General features: G+C 34.5%; 1 protein-coding gene across 2 annotated transcripts in view; it reads left to right on the top strand.

Moving 5' to 3' along the window:
• Positions 1 to 13,404, top strand: part of LOC127860587 (heat shock 70 kDa protein 12A-like) — a 14,277-nt gene extending 873 nt beyond the window's left edge. For both annotated transcript variants that reach the window (XM_052398736.1, XM_052398731.1), the window contains exons 3-7: positions 9,940 to 10,062; positions 10,162 to 10,383; positions 10,503 to 10,656; positions 10,986 to 11,209; positions 11,471 to 13,404. In XM_052398736.1, coding sequence (XP_052254696.1) covers positions 9,940 to 10,062; positions 10,162 to 10,383; positions 10,503 to 10,656; positions 10,986 to 11,209; positions 11,471 to 12,334 — 1,587 coding nt within the window. In that variant the 3' untranslated portion in view covers positions 12,335 to 13,404. The remainder of the gene's footprint in view (positions 1 to 9,939; positions 10,063 to 10,161; positions 10,384 to 10,502; positions 10,657 to 10,985; positions 11,210 to 11,470) is intronic.
• Positions 13,405 to 25,000: the final 11,596 nt, after the last annotated feature.

Genomic DNA, 25,000 nt, shown 5'->3' with positions numbered 1-25,000 from the left:
ACGTCATTTACGGTCTGATCTGTTACTTCGTTTTGGCATCGGTTTATATTTTTTTCATCAACTGTTTACAGAGTAACATTTCTGAAGATGTGTTTTGAAAGTAATGACTTATAGATTTTAAGCAAGCTAATATTCGTTAGATTTAATACAAAATATCTTCAGTGTCGTAGATAATGCATTTGTCGTTGTTTTCAAAGTAAGCTACAAAATATAAATGATATATGTTTTAATTGCCGTTTACATCCATTTAATTCACGTGATCAAATATGCGTACAAGTACAGCTATTTTTACCGAAAACAATCAGAAAACTAGGGGTATTTTTCGCCGTTTTTTACTTAGAGAATCTGAAAATAAAAAAGACGGGTGTACTTTACGCATTAAGATTTCCGTAGACCATTCACATATATTTTTTCATACTAAGAACGAATTATTCCCTATTCAAAATTCAATTGTCGGTATCACCTTTATAAGTGATGTTGCTTTTTTGGCAAAAATAGCGGAGATAAAAAATATAAAACCTTGTCTGTGTGTTTCCCACATAAAATTTACGTTGCAAGACATTCTTTATTACTATAATATTCCTTCCGTTACTGTAACATATATAATTGCATTCTAGGTTATACAGAACCAACAATGACGCAGTAAATGATACTTCCATTTGTTCACAACTGTTCATGTACACAACTTAAATGTCATCAGTAATGCCTTGTGTTATGAAATGATACAAACATTGAGGAATAATTCTTCCAATTCGACAAAGTAAACGTGTGTACGTTTTGTAAGTTCTAATTAAGTATCGTATATATCATAAAACTGTTCCGCTAGTGAACAATTACAATGATACACAGTGTTTATATTTTAGCAACACATTTCCATAATGAAGACAAAGCAAAGGAAAGTCAATGTAATAAAGGTTGCATAGTCTTCAGAAACAAAGATGTGCTAAACATTTAAACTTTTAACATCGATGGCATTTTTTCTGTGTACCTACTTGTCTTTTGGGTCACTGACAATAACACTTCTTGGTTGAAACGAACATATTAAACAGACTTGCCAGTATCATGGTTTAAACTCAGAAATGATGAAGATGGTCGATTATCTCTGTATTTTGTTTTTATTTATAAACAGATACCATGTATTTACAAAAGAAATTGTATGTTGACCGTTTTCTTAACATTTAGCAGAAACACATTTAATTTTCTTCAGCATTTAACGCGGCTCCTTCGATACACATTAAATTAATCAGTTGTCTTTAGTGTAATCAAATAACCTCCCGGAATGTATTTATATAAATTAATTTCATTGATGTAATTCTCTAAAATGTAAAGAATTAACTTTTCACAATGCACTATGAGTGGTATTTTTTAATCAGTTGTTTGGAATATTCCGATTAATAAGGAGACGGTAAAGCGGTTAAAACACAGTTCTCTTGCTCGACCGTGGATATTACCTGGTACCCGTTCTTATCCGATAAATACCTGATTCAAATCTAATTATAAAGTCATCCAATATCAACTGCATGTAGTTGGTGTACTTTATTTATATATCTTTATTTCAATCCGAAGAGCTGCGTCAATAAGTTGATGTTTGTTTGTTATATACTATTTTACATAAATTGTTCATTCATTATACACTTTGGAACTTGTGTACTCAAATCAGTTTGCTAGATACATTTTAAGACACATAACCGTCTAAGAAGCTAGCATATGATTCCAAATGCCTTATTCTGTTAATCACAAAATTGGTTGTGTTTGCACAAACATTTATTTACATATTACATATTATAAAAATAAATCCGATGTTGCGACAAAAAAGAAGCTTTAACATATGTCTTGATTGAAAATATAATTCACAGACTAAGATAATATTTTCCAAAAAACATAATAACGTCTCCTCGAAATAGTATTGGTACCGGTATACATTTAATTAAATAACAATTGAAAACAATCATCAATCATCTACCCTTTCAAAAATCATCATCATCTTTCTCTTTTTACGATCTGTTCGTTGAGGGGATTGAGGGCCGATGACAAAAAATTCCCTACAAACAAGTTCTGATTTGGGCCAATGAGAGTAACTCATCTGTCAGGAGGGACGTCAACACTTTCACATAGTCCATCCAGTGTTGTTCTGACGACCATGACGGCGAACTCCCTCTAACATGAGCCCGAACACAGTCTTGCACAGAAACTCGTGCTGTGTGACGTGTTCAAAATCAACCAGTTTTGGTTGTTTGACGGTAGCAAGAAGGAAATCTTATGGGGTAACATGTGTTGCTGTCATATTCCGGACGTTCTCGTTAGTCTTAAGCTTCGCATAAGAGATGCGGGGCAGTCTGTGGAAACACTTTTGTTCAAATGCCTGTGTCCGTGTATAGCGTCAGGTCTCACAGCCGTACAGTAGGATGGAGACTGCGAGAGACTTGCAGAGCCTGCGCATGGTGGGGAAGCTTTTGGAGCTACTTGTCTACAGCCACCTAAGTCATTATATCAATGAATTGCCATGGCAATTTTTAGTCGGACCTAAATGGTACTGATACCATACTTGAACAGGGTTGCTCCCGTGGACTTGAAGCTGATTTCTTCTTCAAGCTTCTTACCGCTCATGGAAATGACTGCACTGTTGTTGCGTGTGCTTTTCACAATGATCTTCGACATCGCCGTGCTGACCTTGATCCCATATGCTCCTTCTTTTATAAAATCTAAAGTCTGTTGGTGAGGTCTAAGCGTTTACTCCTGGTTCACCCATGAGGCCAATATCATCAGCGAATCTAAAGTTGAAAATGGAAATGCCACCGATGGAAATTTGGTGGTTTTGGATGGTTTCCTGCATTATACTTTCGATAAAAAGGATAACATGACGAGGGTGAGCAGACATCACAGAAGGACGCCAACTAATGTCCTGAAGAAGACACCCTTCTGTCCATTAAACAGTACGATGCTGATAGCGTTTCCGTTCGTGGATGGCTTGCACCAGCCTAACGTCAAGGAGGAATCCCCTCAGAACATGTAATCGCTCATCATGCGAGAGGCGTTCAACGGATTTTAAAAAAAAGTTTATGAATTATTTGTAGAGCTCACGTTGGAGTTGCTAGTGTTTCTCAATTATAAATCTGCAGTTGTATATCTGTTCCACTTTGCTCCAACAAGCTCTGAATCCAGTCTGCTCTTGTACAGTCGCTCGGCCTTACTTTGCAATAGCTTGGAAAAAATTCGTTTGATGATTTTGATGGGATGGCTGATATGGCTTATGGTGTTGTTCGCTCAGCTTGACGTTGCCCGTTTTCAGTAGAGGGATGACCAAGGATCGGGTCCACTTATTTGTTCTTCCTCCAGGTCTCCTGGCATAGCGCCGTTATTGCTGAGGTCGTTTCATCTCATCCGTGCGTACTTAGTAATATTTGTCAGCAGGATCTGATTGATGTTGTTCGTAATGGTGTCGATTTAACTGTCTATGATGTTTAGGGCTGCATACTTGCCACCTATGTGTGTCTGAATTGCCTCCGTTATCTTTGGATATTGAAATTTGTTCAAGTCAATCGAATGAGAATCTTTGTTATTCGCGTTTTCTGTAAATTTAGCTTGATGCTGAAGAGCATTAAGTAACGGTCACTGCCGATGTCTGCAACAGGAATCGTGTTTGTGTTCGCATTGTTGATTCTGCGCTTAAACTTTGGCGGCGCCATTATTACATTGATTGTGTACTTTCCGATTTGGAGAACGCCATGTTACTCTTATGGACAGTTTGATTGGATGCAGCATGAGTTTAGGGTGATTCAATGACTTCGAGCGAACTCAAGAAGCAAACATTTTCTGCCAAATATACCTACGGTCCCCGACCAGTCTTGGTAGGCGTCTGATCCAACTACACTTCGTCTAGCGCGATTTCTGCCATCCACCTCACTCCCATCGTGGACAATTTTTCGTGAGCGTGGAAAATCACCGCGATCGGATTGTGTGTCCAGCATGATAGATCGCGTCGACAGTGGCTGAATACCGCGGGCGTTATCGGGAAATCGATCTCACGGTGGACCACCATGATCGCTGTGAACCACCGCGGCCACGGTGGTTTGCGGTGAAATACAGGTAAATATGAATGAACATGTCTATTTCGATATTGCAGACCGTATACTTTTTGCAAAGTTCTAGAATGTTTTGTTACATTTGTATGTACATTTGTATACATTAATACTTGATTGTTAACAATCGTCATTATTTTCTATTGTTTACCCTCGTTCCAGAATCATTTGACATGTCGTACATGAGCGTGATTTACTTTATGTTTTGTTTCTACAGTTTCTGCGTGAAGATTTACTTGTTGTTTATATAAAGAATTGTTTGTTTTTGTTAAAATTTCGGAAATGCTTTCTCGTTTGTGCACGTATATCTTGCGGTATCCGGACAACCGGCACCCAGAGAATCGGCACCCTATTTAAAGTCCCCGGTCATAGCTATATATATGGACAGAATCGTTGCGATAAAAACTACCATCTCCGTATATTGTATTGTTTTCAAATTATATATTGTATACATGTACATATATTTTGTTTGGGTAATGGTGAGGTGGATCGGCCGCGCTTGAAGTAATACATCGGATGCACCGGTTTTAATTTTAAATCGATTCACGCTTGTAATTGATTAAAACAAGCGACGACGGTTAACATTTCGTTAACACAATTTGCAAATTCAGAATAAAAATCGGTGAAACGAAACGTATTTGTAAATAATGACGACACAAAGCGGTAATTACGTGGATAATTAGTTGATAGCGATTACATAATTATTTCATCAAGCAATGTTCAACGTAATCTAATTGCAGAAAACAAACAGCGTGAAAAACAAAACCAGCCGACAATATTCGCGGCGATTTTCAATAATGGCGATTAAATAATAATTTGCGAAAAAATTATGAAGATCTAACAGTTACCGATAATTTGTAAAGCACGGGGAGATAAAAGAAATTTTCCGAAATGTATCAATTCTCTCGGACACTGATTGAGAAAAAACGCTCTAGGCCACGATGTCGCACAAGTTAATTGACGCGTTTATGACAATACACAGGGTCGAGTGTGTATACAGTAATCTCGGTACCGATTTTTCCTGCTTGATGGGTTTTGCACGCCTTTTGCACTCTCCGGAAAACTTGTATAGGCAAACTTTTGTTTATGTCGTCGGATAAAATAATTGCCATTTTTTCTTGTCAATTTTTAGAAATGTTAATGCAGCATCAACATACTAACATAATAACGCGTAAAGAAAAAAATAATGCATTTAATGTCAATCGTACATTCGTTTGACCACGGATCAGTTTAATTTCCTGCAACGATATCTATTCATACGACACACGAACACTAAATCCGATCTTAATAAAAAAGACAGTTCCGCTCGGTAAAATATCGAATATAGTATATAGTTTTTATAAACAACTGGTAACAAGATGAGTTGCAGAGTAGTACCACATTTTAACTAACTTTTTTTACCTCTTACTTCTTTTCAGCTCAATTGTCTTTGATATTTGTAAATTGTTTAGAGTTGTTATTAAACAACTTAGCAGATAACGTTAATCAATCCACACTTATATTATGTCACTATTTTTTATTGTGCTGTAACATTGTATTATGTTTATGCAATAAAATTGTTGACTTCGACTTGGTATGATAACACAGTTTGTTGACGAGATTTATTAATCATCTCTTTCACCAAAGCAATTAGCGGATTAGATGAATTAGTTCAACAAGGTGCTGACGGGCTTCATCGATCGCATTTTATCGGGTGCCGTTTGTACGGGTATACAATTACATCGGGTGCCGTTTTCCCCGGTATACAATTAAATCGGGTGCCGATTGTCCAGGTCGACAAATTTACAGGGTTCCGACTGTCCGCGTCTGCAAAAAAACACTGGGTGCCGATTGTCCGGGTGCCGTTTGTCCTGATACCGCAAGCTATACGTGCACACACGAGAAAGCATTTCCGAAATGTTAACAAAAACATTTTTTTAAATAAACAGCAAGTTCTTCACGCAGAAACTGTAGAAACAAAACATAAAGTACATCACGCTCGATGTACGACATGTGAAATGATTCTGGAACGAGGGTAAACAATAGAAAATTATGACGATTGTTAACAATCAAGTTACAGTGTATACACATGTACATACAAATGTAACAAAATGTTCTAGAACTTTGCAAAAAGTATACGGTCTGCAATATCAAAATATACATGTTCATTCACATTAACCTGTACTTCAACGCGAACCACCGAGGTCGCGGTGGTCCACCGCGAACATACTGGTCCAACGTGAGATCAATTTACCGATAACGCCGAGACTGACACCGCAATTCGCCACGGCGAAATCACCGTGTTCAACGGTGTATCGTGGCGGAATAGTAATTGTCCACTCTGGGCTGAATCACGGTGATGCGATGTGGATGGCAGAAATCGCGCTAGACGTAGTGTATGGCGTTCCGGTCGACTTTGGAAATTAATATTTCTTTCTTCGAGAGCTTTACTTTAATTCGCTCTGATCTTCAAAAAACATTTTGTTTTCATAAGACAGAAGTTTCTAATTCAACTAACACTTAATGTTAATAAATCTAGTACATATGTCGAGTATCTTGTTTTGAGGTGTTGTCATAAGTAGGAATATATAAATATATATATTCACACATTTAACTTTTTTTTAAACTATTTTGGCGAAGTTTTAATAAAAATAGAATATTCGCTTCTTATTAATGCCTTTTTACATTATGTTTGTGATTGGCCTAATGTTTTTGCAATGTTAAATATGACATTTAAATTATCAAATGCTTATCTAGTTCCACGCGCAAAGTATTTCTATCACAACGTTAGAAGTATACTCATTACATCTTAATAACTACTGAACATTGAAAGCAAATAAGTATGGCGACAATACATTAATAAACATAACCCGGTCATTACATGCGCATTAGTGAAATTCCCAACATTTTTACGAATACCCGGGAAATCGGAGTAAATTTGATATTTTTTCGCTCAAACGTGAATATGATCTCTGCATGGACATATGGGCAGGTCTATCGAAAGTTAAAAGTATTATAATTTAATAATATACTTAATTGAACAACGTAGGCCGAGTACATTCTATCTGGACTGTGGTGAATTTCCATTTTATAAATATGAACACAATCATCTTATTAATAAGTTGTTATGCCTCCCACAAGAACTTGTTTGGAACTTGCTACATGCTGTATACAATGAAGACTCAAACAACGTTTTATTGATAATTTGTAATGGCAGCGTCCAGAAATATCTTGAAACTTGCCATACAATCAACCTTACTACTACTACTACTACTACTATTAAAACTACTACTACATCTTTTAATCTACTACTACTACTACTATTACTACGACTACTACAACTTCTTCTACTACAGCTACTACTACGACTACTACTAGTATTACTTCTACTATTACAACTGCAACTACTTCTACTAAAAGTTCTACTACTACAGCTACTGCTACTACTACTACTTTAACTACTATTACTACAACTGCTGCTGCTATTACTACTACTACTTCTTCCACTACAACCACAACTACTACTACTACTACTAGTACTTCTTCTACTACTCCTACTTTTACTACTACTACTACTACTACTACTACTACTACTACTACTACTACTACTACTACTACAACTTGTACTACCACAGCTACTACTACTACTTCTACAAATACTATTACTGCTACTACTACTTCTGCTACTACTGATGCTACTACTATTTCTTCTACTACTTCTACTTCTACTACTTCTTCTTCTACTTCTACTACACCTACCAATACAACTAGTAGCTATTACTTCTACTACTACTACTACTACTACTACTACTACTACTACTACTACTACTACTACTACTACTACTACTACTACTACTACTACTACTACTACTACTACTACTACTACTACTACTACTACTACTACTTCTACTACTGCTACTACTTCTACTACTACTACTACTACTACTACTACTTCTACTATTACTACTAATTCTACTACTACTACTACTACTTCTACTACTACTACTACTACTACTACTGCTACTACTACTACTACTACTACTACTACTACTACTACTTCTACTACTACTACGACTACTACTACTACTACTACTACTTTTACTACTACCACAACCTATACTACTACTACTACAACTACTACTTCTACTAATACTACTAGTACTACTACTACTACTACTACTACCACTGCTACTACTACTACTTCTACTACTACTACTGCTACTACTTCTACTGCTACTTCTACTTCTACTACTACTATTACAACTACTACTAATACTACAAAAACAACAACAACTACTACTACTTCTTGTACTACTTCTACAATTACTGCTGCTACTGATACCGCTACTGCTTCTGCTACTGCTACTGCTGCTACATCCTCACTTCCTCCTCTTTTACTACCACGACCACTACCACTACAACTTCCGCTACCACTACCACAACCACTACTTCTACTTCTAGTACAACTACTAATAATACAACTACAACTACTACACAACGTTCTATAAGTAATGATACCTTGAACCTTTCGATTACACTACTTTTAAGTTTTAATATTTATACTGTAGTAGTAGTAGTAGTAGTACTACTAGTATTAGTAGAAGTAGTAGTTGTAGTAGTAGTAGTATAGGTTGTGGTAGTAGTAAAAGTAGTAGTAGTAGTAGTAGAAGTTGCTGCTACATCTCTGAATCTCAAATGTTCATTACAGAATATGTTTCCCATATTTAAGTTATAACAAATACATGTTGTGTATCTACTAAATAATATAATACACGTGATGAATAAAAGTATACCGATTAAATTTCTGCGTTGACGATTTGCTTCTGTAAATATATTGTGGACACTATCAAGTTAACGTCACTATAATTGTGGATACTATACTATCCAAATAAATATTAAAAATTTATATGAATAAATTAACAATGTTGGACGTGACATTGTCGATCGTGCTAAGTGGGATGATTTAAAGGATCACGTTTTTAAGTATAATTAGAGGATTAAAATTTAATATACGTTTATCAACCTGATTGTATAGCTTACTTAAGATGCAACAAGCATATATCGATTGTACGGGTTACTTCATGCTTAAGTAAGGCAGTCTTATATAATAAGTAAGTGAGTGGATCAGGTTAATGGTTTCCTTTTTTATTAAAATCAGCGTGACATCTTAATTACATAAAGCTAGTAGATACATCTACAACAATACAATCAGTCCTCAAGTTGTGTATATAGTTAAACGAAGCTAACACGTGATCTATTGTCAAATTAGGTAATGAAGTCCTAAGCTGCTATATAATTCTGATGCTTATTTGCGAATACCATAACACTATATTAAGTCATACAGTGTGTATTCACGATGAAATTTGTTCATCTATACTGGAGTCAATGAATTATTCAGATACTGGAGTCAATGTATTATTCAGACTGAGGCACAGAGAATGAAGAATACTGACGTTTACGATCACAGTTTATGTTGTGTGCATATGTTCAGCGTATTTTTTTCCGGAATAGTTAAAAAAAAGACTATTTTAAATAAGAAGACAGGTCGTGGAAAACAGGCAGTGGAATGCTCTGAAAATGCGTGTTGTGACGAAATCCTCTTATCTCAGTCCACTGTGACTTCGCGAATAACTCCAGACAATCCATATGCTATGGTGAACAGCGAATCCGTAGTTGACTAACTTAAGCAGAAAAAGTAGTGGATATGACGAATAATGTATCTCTTGATAACGTTTATGGAATTGTTGAGGTAATACTTTTTTAGTAAGTAGTATAAACTCCTTGACAGTAACATAAGTATCACACACGGGATCTGAACGTATTCGCTGTTTATGTATATATTCCTATATATATTAAATCAAGTGAGTTTATTTTTTAATAGAACAATCCAACAAACGACCTGTTTGGGCAGAAAGCAATCAAAACATACTCGGACTATCATCATGCTCAACATAAACGATGGCGTTTTTTCCAAAGATTTAAAATGCAATTGCTAAACCAACAGGTAAGATAGCATCGTTGCTATGTCTTTTTTAAAATGCATGTATATGAACGTATGGTCATATATAACTATTCCTTTATTAATTTTCGTCCTTTATTTTAGAGATCAATTGATTTCGCCACACAACTAGAAGATTCCGACGGCAGGCATCTTCCGGCAATTATTGTGTTTAGCAGATTCATAAAAAGTATTAAAGATTACGTACTAAAAAGAGTGACAAGTTCTGGTTCGGTAGTCGACGTTAAACGTATTAAATGGGTAATAACCGTTCCCGCAATATGGCCTGATCGGGCGAAAAGTTTGATGCGGCTGGCTGCCCAAAAGGTAATTTAAAATGGAGACAATATATAATTTTATAACTTGCATCGTTATATTAACATATTTCATGTTTACATATGTCCTGCATAACATCCAAACACTTGTGTTTTTTTATCCCTTTCTAGTCCGACATACCAGGAGCAAATGTGGTGATTGCCATTGAACCAGAATGTGCCGCAATTCATGCGATACGTTCAGTTAGTGCGGGAACACATCACTCAAAGACAACTCCGAGTTTTGCTTCACCTGGCTCAGTGTTCATGATTGTTGACATGGGAGGTACTTACAAATTTACGCATGTCTCAAACCATGTCTGAAATCTCATTCCCTTTAAAACATGTGTACATAGTTAATTAACTGTTTAAATATGTAAGCTTTTTCACCGATGATAATACTCATTAAAGTAATGTTCCGGATAAAACAAACTAATCAAAACATTTCTCGTTAAAAATGTTTTCTTCCAGTAATTCAAGAAAAGAAATGTGAATGTATGGACTCGATAACGACAAGTTGGGGTTAAATTTTAGTTGATTTTACGATTTTGAATGTCAAGAATGCTGCCATGAATGTGTTATATTTTATAAATAGAAATTAAAAATATAAAACAGGTGGAACCGTGGATATACTATTGCTCGAAGTAATCAATGAGCTCCATAGAATGAAACAGGTACAGGCTCCAGTCGGTGGTCCATGGGGTGGCAACTATGTCGATGACCTATTCTTCGAAATCCTAAAAAAAGTTGTCGGAGAAGATGTTTTCAGTAAATTTCAAGCCGAAAACCCTACTGAATTCTTGGATTTACAGCGAGAATTTGAATATGAGAAACGAACGGTATATAGAAACATCTATAAAATTGTTGTGTTAACAACATTAATGTACGGTAATAAATTGGCATACACGTTTAATTTGAAAACGAGTTAAAGGACGTGGTATTTTCTAATATAAGTATCACATTTCTTATTTTAATATGAAATTGCAGCCACGTTTCGGTTAATGCATACTATTCACAAAATACCTTATTAAATCTCGTTTTACTTTGAAATAATTAATCATATAATTCACTAACTATTTTTTTTTGCATAACACATTAAGGTCAAACACTCAACTGAGCCAGAGCCAGAACCGTTTTCTTTAAAGATTCCTGGCGGTTTATTACACTTGTGGACTGATTCCAAAAAACAACGAATAACTGAAATAGTACGAAATATCACAGTGCTTGGCGGAAACTTGGATTGGAATGCCTCGAGGTTGGTATTTCCACCTGAGATAATGTGGGGCATTTTTAAAAAAGCTACTGATGAAACGATCAAGTGTATTAAAAAATACATCAAACAAGCAGGATCAATTAAGATTAAAGCGATATTGGTAGTGGGTGGATTTTCTTGTTCGGGGTACGTCATACCAGCATTGGAAGAAAAGCTGTCGTATTTGCACATTCCTATATACGCTTCTGAATGGGACGGGGATGGGGATTTGGCCGTATTGAAAGGGGCAGCCCTGTTTGGACATGACGAGCATAGCATAGTTTCCCGCAAGCTGGCTTATACATATGGTCTGAGCTGTATAAAGACATTTGACATTTCCACACATAGTCAACAACATACGTTCGAACATGAAGGCAAAACTTTGGCGAACGCAGTGTTCCAAAAAATTGTCACTCGTGGGCAGATTGTAAAAAGCAATCAATGGATTGATGCCAATGTGTACTATCCAAACGATGGCGCTGATAAGATAACAATATATGTGCATGCGTCTAGTGAGGACAATCCTATCCATGTCACTGAAGAATCGTGTTGGTGTGTGGGCATGTTTGAAGTGGATTGCTCATCATCATCGCAAAATATTAGAGAGAGAGAAGTTCGCGTTTCTATGCAATTTGGAGGAACGGAAATTGCGGTAAAAGCACAGCATATTGCGTCTGGAAAGTGCACCGAATCCAAACTGTTATTACCCTAACACAAATCTGTACACTTTTAACGACAAACAGAAAAATAAAAAACACTTCCTGCATGTTCTATTTGCGATCTTATTAAGGTTAAGGGCATACGAAAACATGAAAATGCAAAGCTATTTTATTTTAATAAATTATGTTCAATCTGCTATAAAGTTAAACTTTCTACACGAGAAAGAAACAACACGCGCAAGTGCACGTTAATATTACAGATGTGTGTATTATTGCTTTAAGTAAGATAAATCTGGTAAAAAAAGACCATAATTTTAATTATCATTAGAATAATTCTTACTATAAAATGTAGAAGTAATAGTGTTGCGTTCGTGCGAAAATGTGTGAGTGCATATAGATATTAAATTGATTACCACTAACATAAAAGTGCTGATCGTGCGGGTCACAATACCGATGATTACGTTACAACCAACGTTTGAGACGAATTGTGTATAGTGGCTTCGACATATGTTGTTGTTGTGTCGCTAACTGATGTCACATATATATATATTTTAAGAACAACAACTGCTTTCAGCTAATTAACTTGCGTTTGTTTGGAGGTGTTGTGCTAAATGTCTCTCTGTATACATGAACAACCTGCTTTAAGATAACAAACTGTTTTTAAGTGAATTGATAACGTACACGTTGTGTATCTGGTTGCATTTAGTTGCTTTTGTCCTGTTATTTTAAAATTATTTTGCTATCCGGACATTTTATCCGGTATGGTTGTTAATTTGTTGAACTTATGAGCATGAAAGTATTGTAACCTAAAAACTCTAACTCGTTAATTGCCACACTGATTTTGTTTAGTCATTCCCTCATATGTAGAATTTATGTTCCCCTGTGCATTAGCTACCTTTGACTGTAAACGTGTACACACTTACCAAAAGCATTTTGCTTTAGAGTTGAAGATTTTGAGTGTTAGCTGTACTGATTGAAATACAGTTAAGTATAATATTAAGCTAAGAACTTTAATCCGAGTGTGTGTTCCTTTCAGCGTACTAAAAAGGTAATACTGTTGACTTTAACTGTATAACATACATCGCGCGCCATATACAAAATGTAATAAATGTTTAAATATGAAGTAGTTTCAAAATTTATCAAATTGACCAAACAGAAGATACACTTAAAAACCCGCGGACAGTAAACGAACAAAATATGCGGGACCCCTCAACACAAATTGCCAGTTTTTAAACACCTTGATATTTCTACTAAATAAGATTCAGAGTAAAACATATGTTTTATTCTTATAGGTATCACTATCAAGATTTCGGTCTCTGTGACAACTATTTCAACTCCTAAAGTACACGAACAACACATATTTGATTTGTTTAAGCCGTTGTTATATCAAAATATATATATATAAATAAATGAATAAATAAATAAATAAATATATATATATATATATATATATATATATATATATAGTTTCAGATTGGGTAAAATGGTGGGTCAAACGTCCATTTTACGGCCGTATTGTTGGGTCTTTAGTCGATTGTCGGGTCCCAAAGTCGATTATCGGGCACTTGGACCCGACAGTTGAAGACCCACTTAAAAAAAGGCTGCTTAACATACTCATGACTATTTTTAAATTCAAATTTGCATGTGTAATTTTACTCGAATTGTCGGGCCTATATCTCCCATTAGCACACATTAGGTCAAACTCCACACAGCAGTTACTTCCCTTGGGCATTCGCCAATCATTAATGTCTTTTTCTAGAATAAGGGAGGCCACTGCGTATGAGATTGACCAACCTCGGCGCAGTGATTTACCGGGAACCAGCATAGCAACGAACGACAACTCGGCGCCCGACAACTCTGTAATAAAAATTGCCAATTTTCGCGGTTAAACTTAAAAAGGTAAGTGGCGATAATATTTATTAGGTTTATTTATATTTTTGGTTATTAAAATTATTCTGCAAATGACTGAATTTAAACTGAAACTGCAACCAATAATAAGGACACAGTTTCTGAAACGTTTGCTGACAATGAAAACATATTTCAAACATGTAAAGCCGTGGCACGAATTTAGGTGACAACCTTGTTACCGCAAACAAACAAATGTAACCTATAATCTGCATTTAATGCAGATATAGTGACATTCATGAAAGCAAGCATGATTGTAGCATCAGATCATTTCCATGCGATACAAGTTCAATATATGTTTTAGGCTGACTGCAATGGTTAGACTGGGGAAATAAATTATAAAAGAACAGAATCTTTAACCACACAAGACAGTTGGACTAGCCTTAGTGGTACAGTCATGTTACTATTACCGGATCAGTAGCGTAATAAAGTTGTTCTGGGGAAAAGCAATAAATGGTTTAAGACTTCTTTTACATCAGTTTGATAAGGTTTCCAGACAAACGCTCCCACAAACAATCGCTCCTACGCTAAATTAGTTCTGGCTTCAATAACTTTAAAATTCGCTTTCTATGAATTTTGAATGGCGCAACATTAAAGTTATGGACCAACCCCAGTAGGAAAGTCAACCAGGAATATACGAAAAGTTGACAGTTAACAAAGACCGCTCCAAAACAGCTTGTAAAAGCAGTTATTGGCCCAAATCAGCTACTTTATGTCTTTATTGGAAAGATTGACATTTTTCACATTTAACTGATATGTTTTTTTACAAAATACTATCTTAAACATTTAACATTTATCTTTTCTGCTCTAACATATAGACCAGTTGACGAGTGAAGTCACGCGCACCTGCAAATATTACACTCCGCCCACTGGTTGGCAAAAAGAGGTGAAATTCATATAAGCGCTTATAGAGAAAGTTGAAATAATAATCGTTTTTATTGATAATCATGCACTATATCAAATATAATTTTACTAACTATGTCTGAATTAAACATAAGCGTGCAAGGAAATGCATTTTTGGAACGATTATATTGTTGTTATTATTTGTTTTTACTATAAACGAAATCTGGAGTGGAACACAATATACGAGCACGGTATGCAGTTACCATAAAAATCTCTACTTGGCACATCTTCGCGACCATTTTTTAGATAAAAAATTCTCTGATATTGAAATTTTTTCAGAATAAAACAAATTTAATGAACGAACAAAAATAAGGATGTAAACAAACAGCAAATAGATCGACTTTATGTACGCAACATATAGTAACTGATTTGAACATGCCTGTAAAAACTTGCCTTGTTACACATTAAATAAATTCTCTTGATAAATGTAATTGTTTTTATTTAATTATTCACACCAATTTTGACACTCTTTGTTTCAGCGTTTTTAACCCGGTGTTTTATTGCACTTTTGTTCATCATAAAGCGATTATCTCGTTATGATCGGATACTGTCCAAACAATTACAAAGAACACATGGTGTGATAAATCCAGGGACCTATTCTTGGCCACTGCATAAACCACATGTGGCATACAAGTGTCTGGTCATTAAACATCATTTATGATACCTCCATGTCATCTCTTGGCATATTGAGCGATCATCTAAGCAAAATTGTAAAGCCAAAATACGAAACAGTTGCTTTAATAAAATATTTGAACATATTAAAAAATGAAGATATTTGTCCGAAATGGATTAACAGGAATTAGTGTATGTATATATTAGCCTGTTTAATCATAATAATAGAGTGTTAATAACTATAAATTAAAAATATTGTGCAATTTCATTGCTACACAATTAACGTATTTAACGAGTACCGGCAAATGTAAACTCGGCTATTCATGTTAAGATTGTACGTTTCTGTAGTGTATGAAATGACATGAAAACAAGCAAACAACAAAAGGGTAAAAAATACTTGCGTAAAATAAATTAATATATAGATATATTTATCATAAAATGCTAGATTGTTATCACTCCTTACCACCAGTAAAGAGAGTGCATGCAAAGACAGTTTAATTTGCTTAATATGCAGTTCTTGTTTTTCATATGTATGCTAAACTTTATGATATTGTCATTCGATGGAAACGAAACGGTAATTCATTCCATGTAAAATAAAATTACTACAATGTTTATTAATTGTAATGTATTCCGCTTTTAGGGCTTCGTTTTATAATTGATTAAATGCCCCTCTTGCACCTTCGTTCGCTTATGAACAATAACAATATCTGCACCACTTATAATTATAATCAAATTAATGTATGTGTTATTATCTTTGAAATATAATTTACCAAAATCTTACAATCACAAAAAATATGAAAGAATATTTATTGTTTTGTTTTGTTGGATTGCCAGTTTTTAGTCTGATGTATTAATATTATTAATATGTATTTTTATACAGAGGTAATTATATTTATGAAAATACATTTATTGGTACTAAATATTATATTTTTGCACTATTATTTAAGAGTTTTTATGTTTATTTCGGATTTTTGTATCGTTTTATTGACTAAACAAACGACATGTATACATGTTTTACGTTACTGTAACCAGTGTTTTTTGCCAACCAGCCAGTGCGCATGCGCGGAAAATCCCGAATGTAAACAATAACATTCAACTGGTCTATCGAGAAAAACAGTGACGTGACACACATGATTGAAATGCGAATCTCCCGAGATTTCACGGTCATATGATGTTATTTCTATTTTTAGTAACAAACCATGTGCTCAATTGTTTACAAATTCAGAAAGACATTTCCCGTTTTTTTTATAATTATTCTTGCTTGTTTTGTAAACAAATTGTAGTGTAAATACAAAATCAATGTACAAAATATTCAAAATTACCAAATTCACTTTGAAATCAGTGTTTAAATCCACCAGACGTAACTTGTTAATCACAAATAATAGATTTCAGAAAACGAAAGTAATGTTTACAATTCCAGCAAAAAATGTCAAGGTCGATCCGAAAGTATCCAAATGAAAACTCGTCACATGACAAAGCGACAATGGTGCAAAATTATGACTTTCAGGCTGATGAGAGTTATTTTCATCTATTGTAAGATGCATTTGAAACATTTGAATCTTAAAATATGCCCCGATGCAGTAATTTATATTCATTCACCAATATATGAAGGAATGTATCCAAGAAAACATACTGTCTTTGATTTATAGCGTGACATAAATCTGTCACCACTCTGGTTGACTTTCGATACAGGGTTGACTTCAGCGTACAGATATGTCAATACTATATAAACTGTACGCTGAAGTTTCTTTAGCTAACGCTAAATTTGACAGGGCGGACATTCGCTCCTACAATGTTTTGATAGGGCGGACAGTAGCTCCTATATTATTTTGCCAACTCGGACAATCGCTTCTACATTATTTTGTCAACCCGGACAGTCGCTCCTACATTATTTTTATTCAACGGCAAAACGTTCTATATGCCTATCAAAGACTTACACCTATAATTAACCGACAATTAATTTTGCCAACTTGTTGACAGTTAGCCAATTCAAAACATTACATTTCCTACATTACATTTATTGGAATACATGTAAGTGCCATTTTGCGAATGGGATAAACATAAAAACCGCAAATATGTTGTTCTTAATTTCATTTGTTTTATGATATGACATTTATATGACATTTATAAACATATATATACACAAAATACACAAACGAAAAAACATCCAAACAAAAGGTCTTTTGTGTCTGTCAGTGGCTCACCGTCTTCTTTCTTACGCGTTTTATCACCGATTATATTTATATAATAGCAAAGAATTAAATTGTTATATATTGATAGAATGTTATACCAGAAAAATTATACATTGAAGACGAAATTCATAAAATGCAACATGCAGGCAAATTCGACTGTACAGACATGTTCGATTTACTGCATAACCATCATATGGTTGACTTAGACATGTGCTTCTTTGAGTACGAGTGACCCTCTAAGCATAGCACAGACTGACTGCGTTTGTTTGTTAGAAGTTCCATGTTGGTAGTAAATTATTGGCGTAATATTGACATTACAATATATACATATTGTTTTCACAGATTGCTAAATTACATTTAAAGAATCGACCAACTGTAACATAGTTTCTTAATAAGTAAATTGATTTATTAAAATCACATTGATCCGCTCATGTTAAATTGGCTTTCTGTTAACAAGTTGGCAAATTTAATTGTCTGTTAATTATAGATGTTAGCCGGGTTGGCAAAATAATGTTGGAGCGACTGTCCGCCTTGTCAAATCCAAAATGTATTTGTGTTACCTTTTTTTCGCCGCAGAATTCATGCATTAACGGATCAGTTGTAGCTATAACGGATCACATGATCAAAACCACTCAAGGAGGGGGGCATTTAACATATTATTTAAACTGTCGAAACATGAACTTTGTTGTTTACAAGGACCAAGTTATATTGCCAGTTATAAATAATATTCATGTTTTTGTTATTGTTATTGATTGTTTTCTATATGTGATCTTGTATTCTTGTGTGAAATATCTGATGAAAATCCTAAATAGATCAGAAAGATATGGGCGTGTTAAAAACCATGAAATTATTTGAATCATATATAATCATCGATATTAAACATGGATCATAAATAAAACTATAAGATTGATGTCATTTATTGTAAGAATCAACAAGATTTTCATATATTTTAATATAATATATTAGCAATACGCATATTATCACGCTTGATCTGTTATTGTCCTTATTCTTTATTTCATTTAAGGTGCTGCAAAATCTTTAAACACGAATCAAAACTGAAATGGACTTTTGCAGGCAGGACTACTAAATGGCCTTAAAATTAATGCTTAAACTTCTTGCTTGCCAACATAGTTATACTAGCATGTGGCCGCGAACAATGTTTAACCTCGATTTGGAAACGAGACAGAAATCAACAAAATTGTATATAAATGTCAGCAAAACATACCGAAATGTTTGACAAAGAGTCTTTCCCATTACGACTCAATCAGTGCGTTTTAAAGAACAGACCTTGAAGATGCTATATATTAAATATCATCTAAAATATCAACTATTTATCGCAATGCGCAGTCTGTAATTTACTGATGTTTAGGAACCAAAAGTTAGGTAATGTCCGGTTATATGATCATATGCTAAAAATGAAGTATGCTTTCTGCTTTCTGTGCATTGATTTTTTTAATCCAAAATGTTTTGGGCCTGCCCAGCTAGCTGAGTTGATGGCTCAGTTGATAGAGCGCCAGACTGTCAATTTTAGGTTTGAATCTGGGGGTAGGATAAAGTTTCTTCATAGAGATTGGTTCCCGAACATTGTAACATTGTATTTGTAGGTCATTCTTCCCCAACCTCTGAATCAAGTTGGGAAGAAGTGGGTCACTTGTGGTTGGCTAATACTGGTCACAAGAAGTAGGAAAGCTGGTTCATGTCCTGACCACTTGCAAAATGACCTTAATTTGGGTTCAAGAAGGCATTAAACCTGATCAATCTAAATTCAACCAAATTCTTTTGCCCAAAGGTCAGAGTTTCAAATACATTCCAACACAACAGCTGTTGGCAGTCACCTCGATTATTGATTATAAAGCCCCGTCCAGTTCGATTGTCAGCGGCTAGCAGTCAATAGTATGGTCGTTTCAATAACATTGCCAACAACGATCATTTGTCTAAACTGTTTTCAATTTTCTAAAGATTGACTGTTTCCAAAACACAATTTAATATTAATCTTAAAGAACTGGACCAACGTTATTCCTTCTTCTGTTTGAGATTTTGCAGAACTTCTCCCTAAAGTGACTAGTCTTTATGACATTAAGTGAGTAATAAGGCCTTTCAAAATTTCATTCTCTACAGTTATTTGATTAATCATTAAATATTATGAAAATTTAAATATCATTTATGTTAGATATAGAGCCATGTATTAATCTTGCATGATTTTCATGTCTGATAGATGTTTCACTCAACAGTTTGTTTATGCAGAAATAAAACAAGTAACTGATTTTTATGCCCCCCTTCAAAGAAGAGGGGGTATATTGCTTTGCACATGTCGGTCTGTCGGTCCGTCCACCAGGTGGTTTCCGGATGATAACTCAAGAACGCTTGGGCCTAGGATCTGTGCAAGTGGAAGTCAAGTTCTTAAACCTTTGCATGCTGGGAAATTTGTCGTCTGCTAAAATGTTGTCTGCTGAATTTCTCAAATTAGCGTTTTCTTTGAATTTTTTCAAAGAATACTATAAGAATAGCAAACAGTTTGGATCCTGATGAGACGCCACATTCTGTGGCGTCTCATCTGGATCCAAACTGTTTGCAAAGGCCTTCAAAATTCGGTTCCAGCACTGAAAGAGTTAAGAAAATCCCTGGAGTTGGTACTGTGCATCATTTAAGATTCCTCTTTGTAGCCTTGACCTTAAGTCATTTAATCTTGTTTGTTAATTTCAATTTCAGCTGGCACTACATGTTTTTGCCTTTATATGTTTGAACAAATAAAATGGGCATCAAATCCTTTAAGCAAACAAACAATTGACTCTGGGATACGGCCTTACCTTTCAAAAGGGGAAAATACCATGTGACGGGCACTTTTGGGGAAAAATTGCAATAAATTGTCATAAACCGAAGGTTAATTACATGTAATAACCATTATTTGCTCCACTTAAAAGCTGTAGCTTTTTATATGGCTTTCCCCTACCACAAGTGATTGGAGCTATACTGCAATCACTGTGTCTGTCTGTCCCACATGGGTTTATGAATAAAATAAAACATTTCAAGTTTCAAATGCTTAACTGTTCCCTGGAATTGTTCAGGAAAAATGCCTTGTAATTTGTTTAGCAGTCACATAAACAACCAAGCTATGTAATATGGAATTTTTACACCCATTATTGCTGCTTCTTCCTGTATTTGCGCGATGATTATCTGAGATATTAACTCTATGATTCTGTATTCTCAAATCTTTTCTATAAAGAAGGAATGTAGTTGACAATTGTTAATAGTTTTATTTGATCGTTCGTCAAAAAGTTGTAATTCTGTTACTCTTGTATCTTCAATGCAATTGAGTAATTAAATAGCAATTAAATTGAATGCGTTTTAATTCCCTTTTATTATTGTTTAACTTGAGTAACAATGCTATGACGTTAAATTTTATTTACACTTAAATGTATTATGAATATTGCTGGGCCAAGTGTGAGGTTGAGCGCTCTATAACCAGGTTTAAACCCCCCAATGCTTTGCATTGACCGTTCCAAGGCGGTGACCCCCAGCTTTATTCATATTTTGTGTTTATGTTGGTTTGTATTGTGCTGTATTGTGCTGTTTTGTACTGTTTGGGCAATCGGTCACTTGCCTTAAATAAAGGACCTACTAATTGTTTTTAATGAAAATTCAATACTGCTCCAGCAGCTGGAGTTTCACTTCTTTATATTGTATTATTTTTTAACCGATTTTTTTTCAAAACTTTCCCTCTGTGTCATCTGTAAAAGACTAAGATTAATATTTCTTTGCCAAAATACAGAGGAAATTTTTAATGGAATATTGATTGTTGCTTTAAAGCTTTTATGATAATCAGTAACAGAAGCAGTAACATTCAGCCATAATTATGTATCCACACGGCTATAAACTAATACCAAGCTTCCCATTCCCCTTCTCTTCAGATACTTCCTTTCTTTCAAAGGGAAACAGTGGTGGTAAACAGATGATATTGCAATATTGCAATACTTCTTCCTCTGCCAAAATACATGTTATAAACATTGTTGGGCCTCTTATCAGTTATAAAAATTGTAGGGTCCCATATAAGAAATAAACATGTTGACACTAATTTTCAGATTTCATATAAGTCATATTGTTGAGTCTCATATATGAAATACTGTTGGGTCCCATATAAGTAATATTGTGGGGTCCCATATAAGGTATATTGTCAGGTACCATATAAGAAATATTGCTGGGTCCTATATAAGAAGTATTGTTGGGTCCCGTATAAGAAACATTGTTGGGTCCCATATTTAAGAAATTTTGCAAGAAATATTGTCAGGTACCATATTATATAAGAAATATTGTTGGGTCCTATATAAGAAGTATTGTTGGGGTCCCATATAAGAAACATTGTTGGGTCCCATATATAAAAAGTATTGTAAGAAATATTGTTTGATCTCATATAAGAAACATTGTTGGGTCCCATATACGTAAAAAGCATCGTTGGGTCCAACATAAAAGATACAAGTTGACATTCTAGGGTCCCTTATAATTTAATTAACATTAAATGTATAATTAACACTTTAGGTATCCATATAAGTAATGAAAATTGTTGGGCCTGGCCCTTTATTAGAAGTAGACATGTTTACACTTAATGACTAATGTTGAGACCCATATAATTAAAATGTATTGCTAGTAGACTGAACTGCAATTTTCTAACACTGGTTTCAGTGACACACATTCACTGTGCAGATTTCTACTAAATATGTGTTGTTTTAATCTCAAAATTAGTCTTGAGGGTTAATTGACACACCCATTAAATTATTTCCTTATAACCATATGGTATCCGTTGTTAATTCGAATGTTATTTATCATTTTGCCGTTCATCGTAATTTCTTTTCTGCTTGCCACCATCTTGGACGATGACGTAAATACAGGCATGCTCAATCACTATACATTGACCACTGCCAGTATCCTCCGCAATATAGACAATCCCAGAATCGATAATAAGGGCGCCGCCATATTGGCTATTACGTATTTTTGAGTAGTGACTTAATGGACTTTCCTACATTAATAGATAGTGACATCTACAATTATTTTGTGCTGAAAATGAACACACAAAAACCATACCTATGCTTATTTGCTCAAAGAGACATTCAGACAGGAGAGGAGCTTCTTTATGACTATAGTGTGTCTGATCTACCATGGAAGGTTAGTTATATCATATACATCATATTTAATAAATAGATGATGCCATTATCATGAAGAAGCACACATGATGGATGTCAAACTACTAACATAACTTTTGTCATCAAACAGCTTATGGCTTTTCGCTAACATAATTGTATCCTCAAAAACAGCTGTTAACCCTTTGCATGCTGGGAAATGTGTCTCCTGCTCTAATTCATCTGCTGAATTTCAAAAATTAGCATTTTCTTCGAGTTTTTTTCATAGAATATTATTAGAATAGCAAACAGTTTGGATCCTGATGAGACGCCACATTCTTATTTTTTCCCTGTAACAAAAAGGAAAGAGCATTTATACATTTGTATTTGGTATCTAGCGTCTCTAATTGGTCCACTATCAGGATTGTTTAAATAATGCCCCTTTGGTTAAAATTTGCTCCTTCCTTGGAGATCACATCTTTTACAAAAATTAATGAGCTATCAGATTCATCTTATGTTCCAAGTTAATCAACCCCACAAATCAATAAGAGTTCAGCAATCTTTATTATAGCTGTTGAGCAATATTGGGCTTTTTATGTCCCCCACTATAGTAGTGGGGGACATATTGTTTTTGCCCTGTCTGTTGGTCTGTTGGTTGGTTGGTTGGTCTGCTGGTTGGTTTGCGCCAACTTTTACATTTTGCAATAACTTTTGCTATATTGAAGATAGCAACTTCATATTTGGCATGCATGTGTATCTCATGAAGCTGCACATTTTGAGTGGTGAAGGGTCAAGGTCATCCTTCAAGGTCAACGTCATATAGGGGGACATTGTGTTTCACAAACACATCTTGTTGGACCTTTTGTTTAGTCTTGTGTTATCTGGTACCTTTTATAAAATCAATATTAAGTTACTTTTGCAATAATTTGTAGGAAAAGAAAGCCAATGGTATGTTTAGTTCACAGTTTTTAATGGATGTAATGATACTTTGAATGGTAATATTGGGAAGTAAGTAGGTAAATATTCTTGTTTAAAATTGTCTAATTATTGAGTAAGCCAATCTTGTGAAATACAATTTAGCAGAACGTTCAAAGAAAATAAGTTTTTATGGGCCAACTTCGCATCATGGTTGTCAGTTTTTTTTCAAGGCTGATAAATAGTTATGATAATTTCAATACTGTCAAAAGTATGCAAATGATAGTTGGCACACATATTCATGTACATCTCTTAGGAAAAAAGCAACATAACTTTAAGCGGGTATATTCGATTTTTAAATGCGTTAAATTGTAATATATTGAAACAAATATGCTATAATAACACGCAATATGCAAGAAAAATGATACATTTAAGACGAATTTCATAAAATGCAGCAAATGCAAACTTGCGCACCAAGCTGATTGTGACGAAGATAATTCGTACATATTTTCCTACAATAACCGATGCATTCGTCTTTTAAGTAAGTGTTCGTGTGTCGTATGAATCAATATCGCTGCAGGAATTTAAAATGAACCGTTAAACTAAATTTAGATTCACATCTTACATGCAGATATACATGCTGGCGAATTCGGCTGTACAGGCTTTTTCGATTTCAATTTTAAATATTCTGCTTATTTCGCATTTTCCGACAAATGCCTCTTCTTTACTTGTATTTTAGTTATTTTGAAATATATGTATAATAAGTTTTTTGCACATTTTATATTAATTAATAAATATTTGACAAGATCGTATATACCCGCTTTAAATGGTCTGCCACCTAGGGCAAACATGTATATGATACTTGAATTATCCAGTGAATGGCAAAATCAATTCAAAGGTATCATTACAGACGCCTGCTTGTTAGATTTTAATTTTCATGTAGTTTGCATCTTTTCATTTTTAGTAGCTCATCTATTTTTTGAAAAAAAATTATGAGCTATTGTCATCACCTTGGCGTAGGCGGGTCCGATTAAGTTTTGCATTTACAGGGTTTTTCTTGTCTATTTTGGGAAAAGGAGTC

This window comes from Dreissena polymorpha, chromosome 1 (genome assembly GCF_020536995.1).
Source record: "Dreissena polymorpha isolate Duluth1 chromosome 1, UMN_Dpol_1.0, whole genome shotgun sequence".
Classification (NCBI taxonomy): Eukaryota; Metazoa; Mollusca; class Bivalvia; order Myida; family Dreissenidae; genus Dreissena; species Dreissena polymorpha.
Note: the sequence above shows the minus strand (reverse complement) of the source record. Positions and strands in the feature narration are given on the sequence as shown.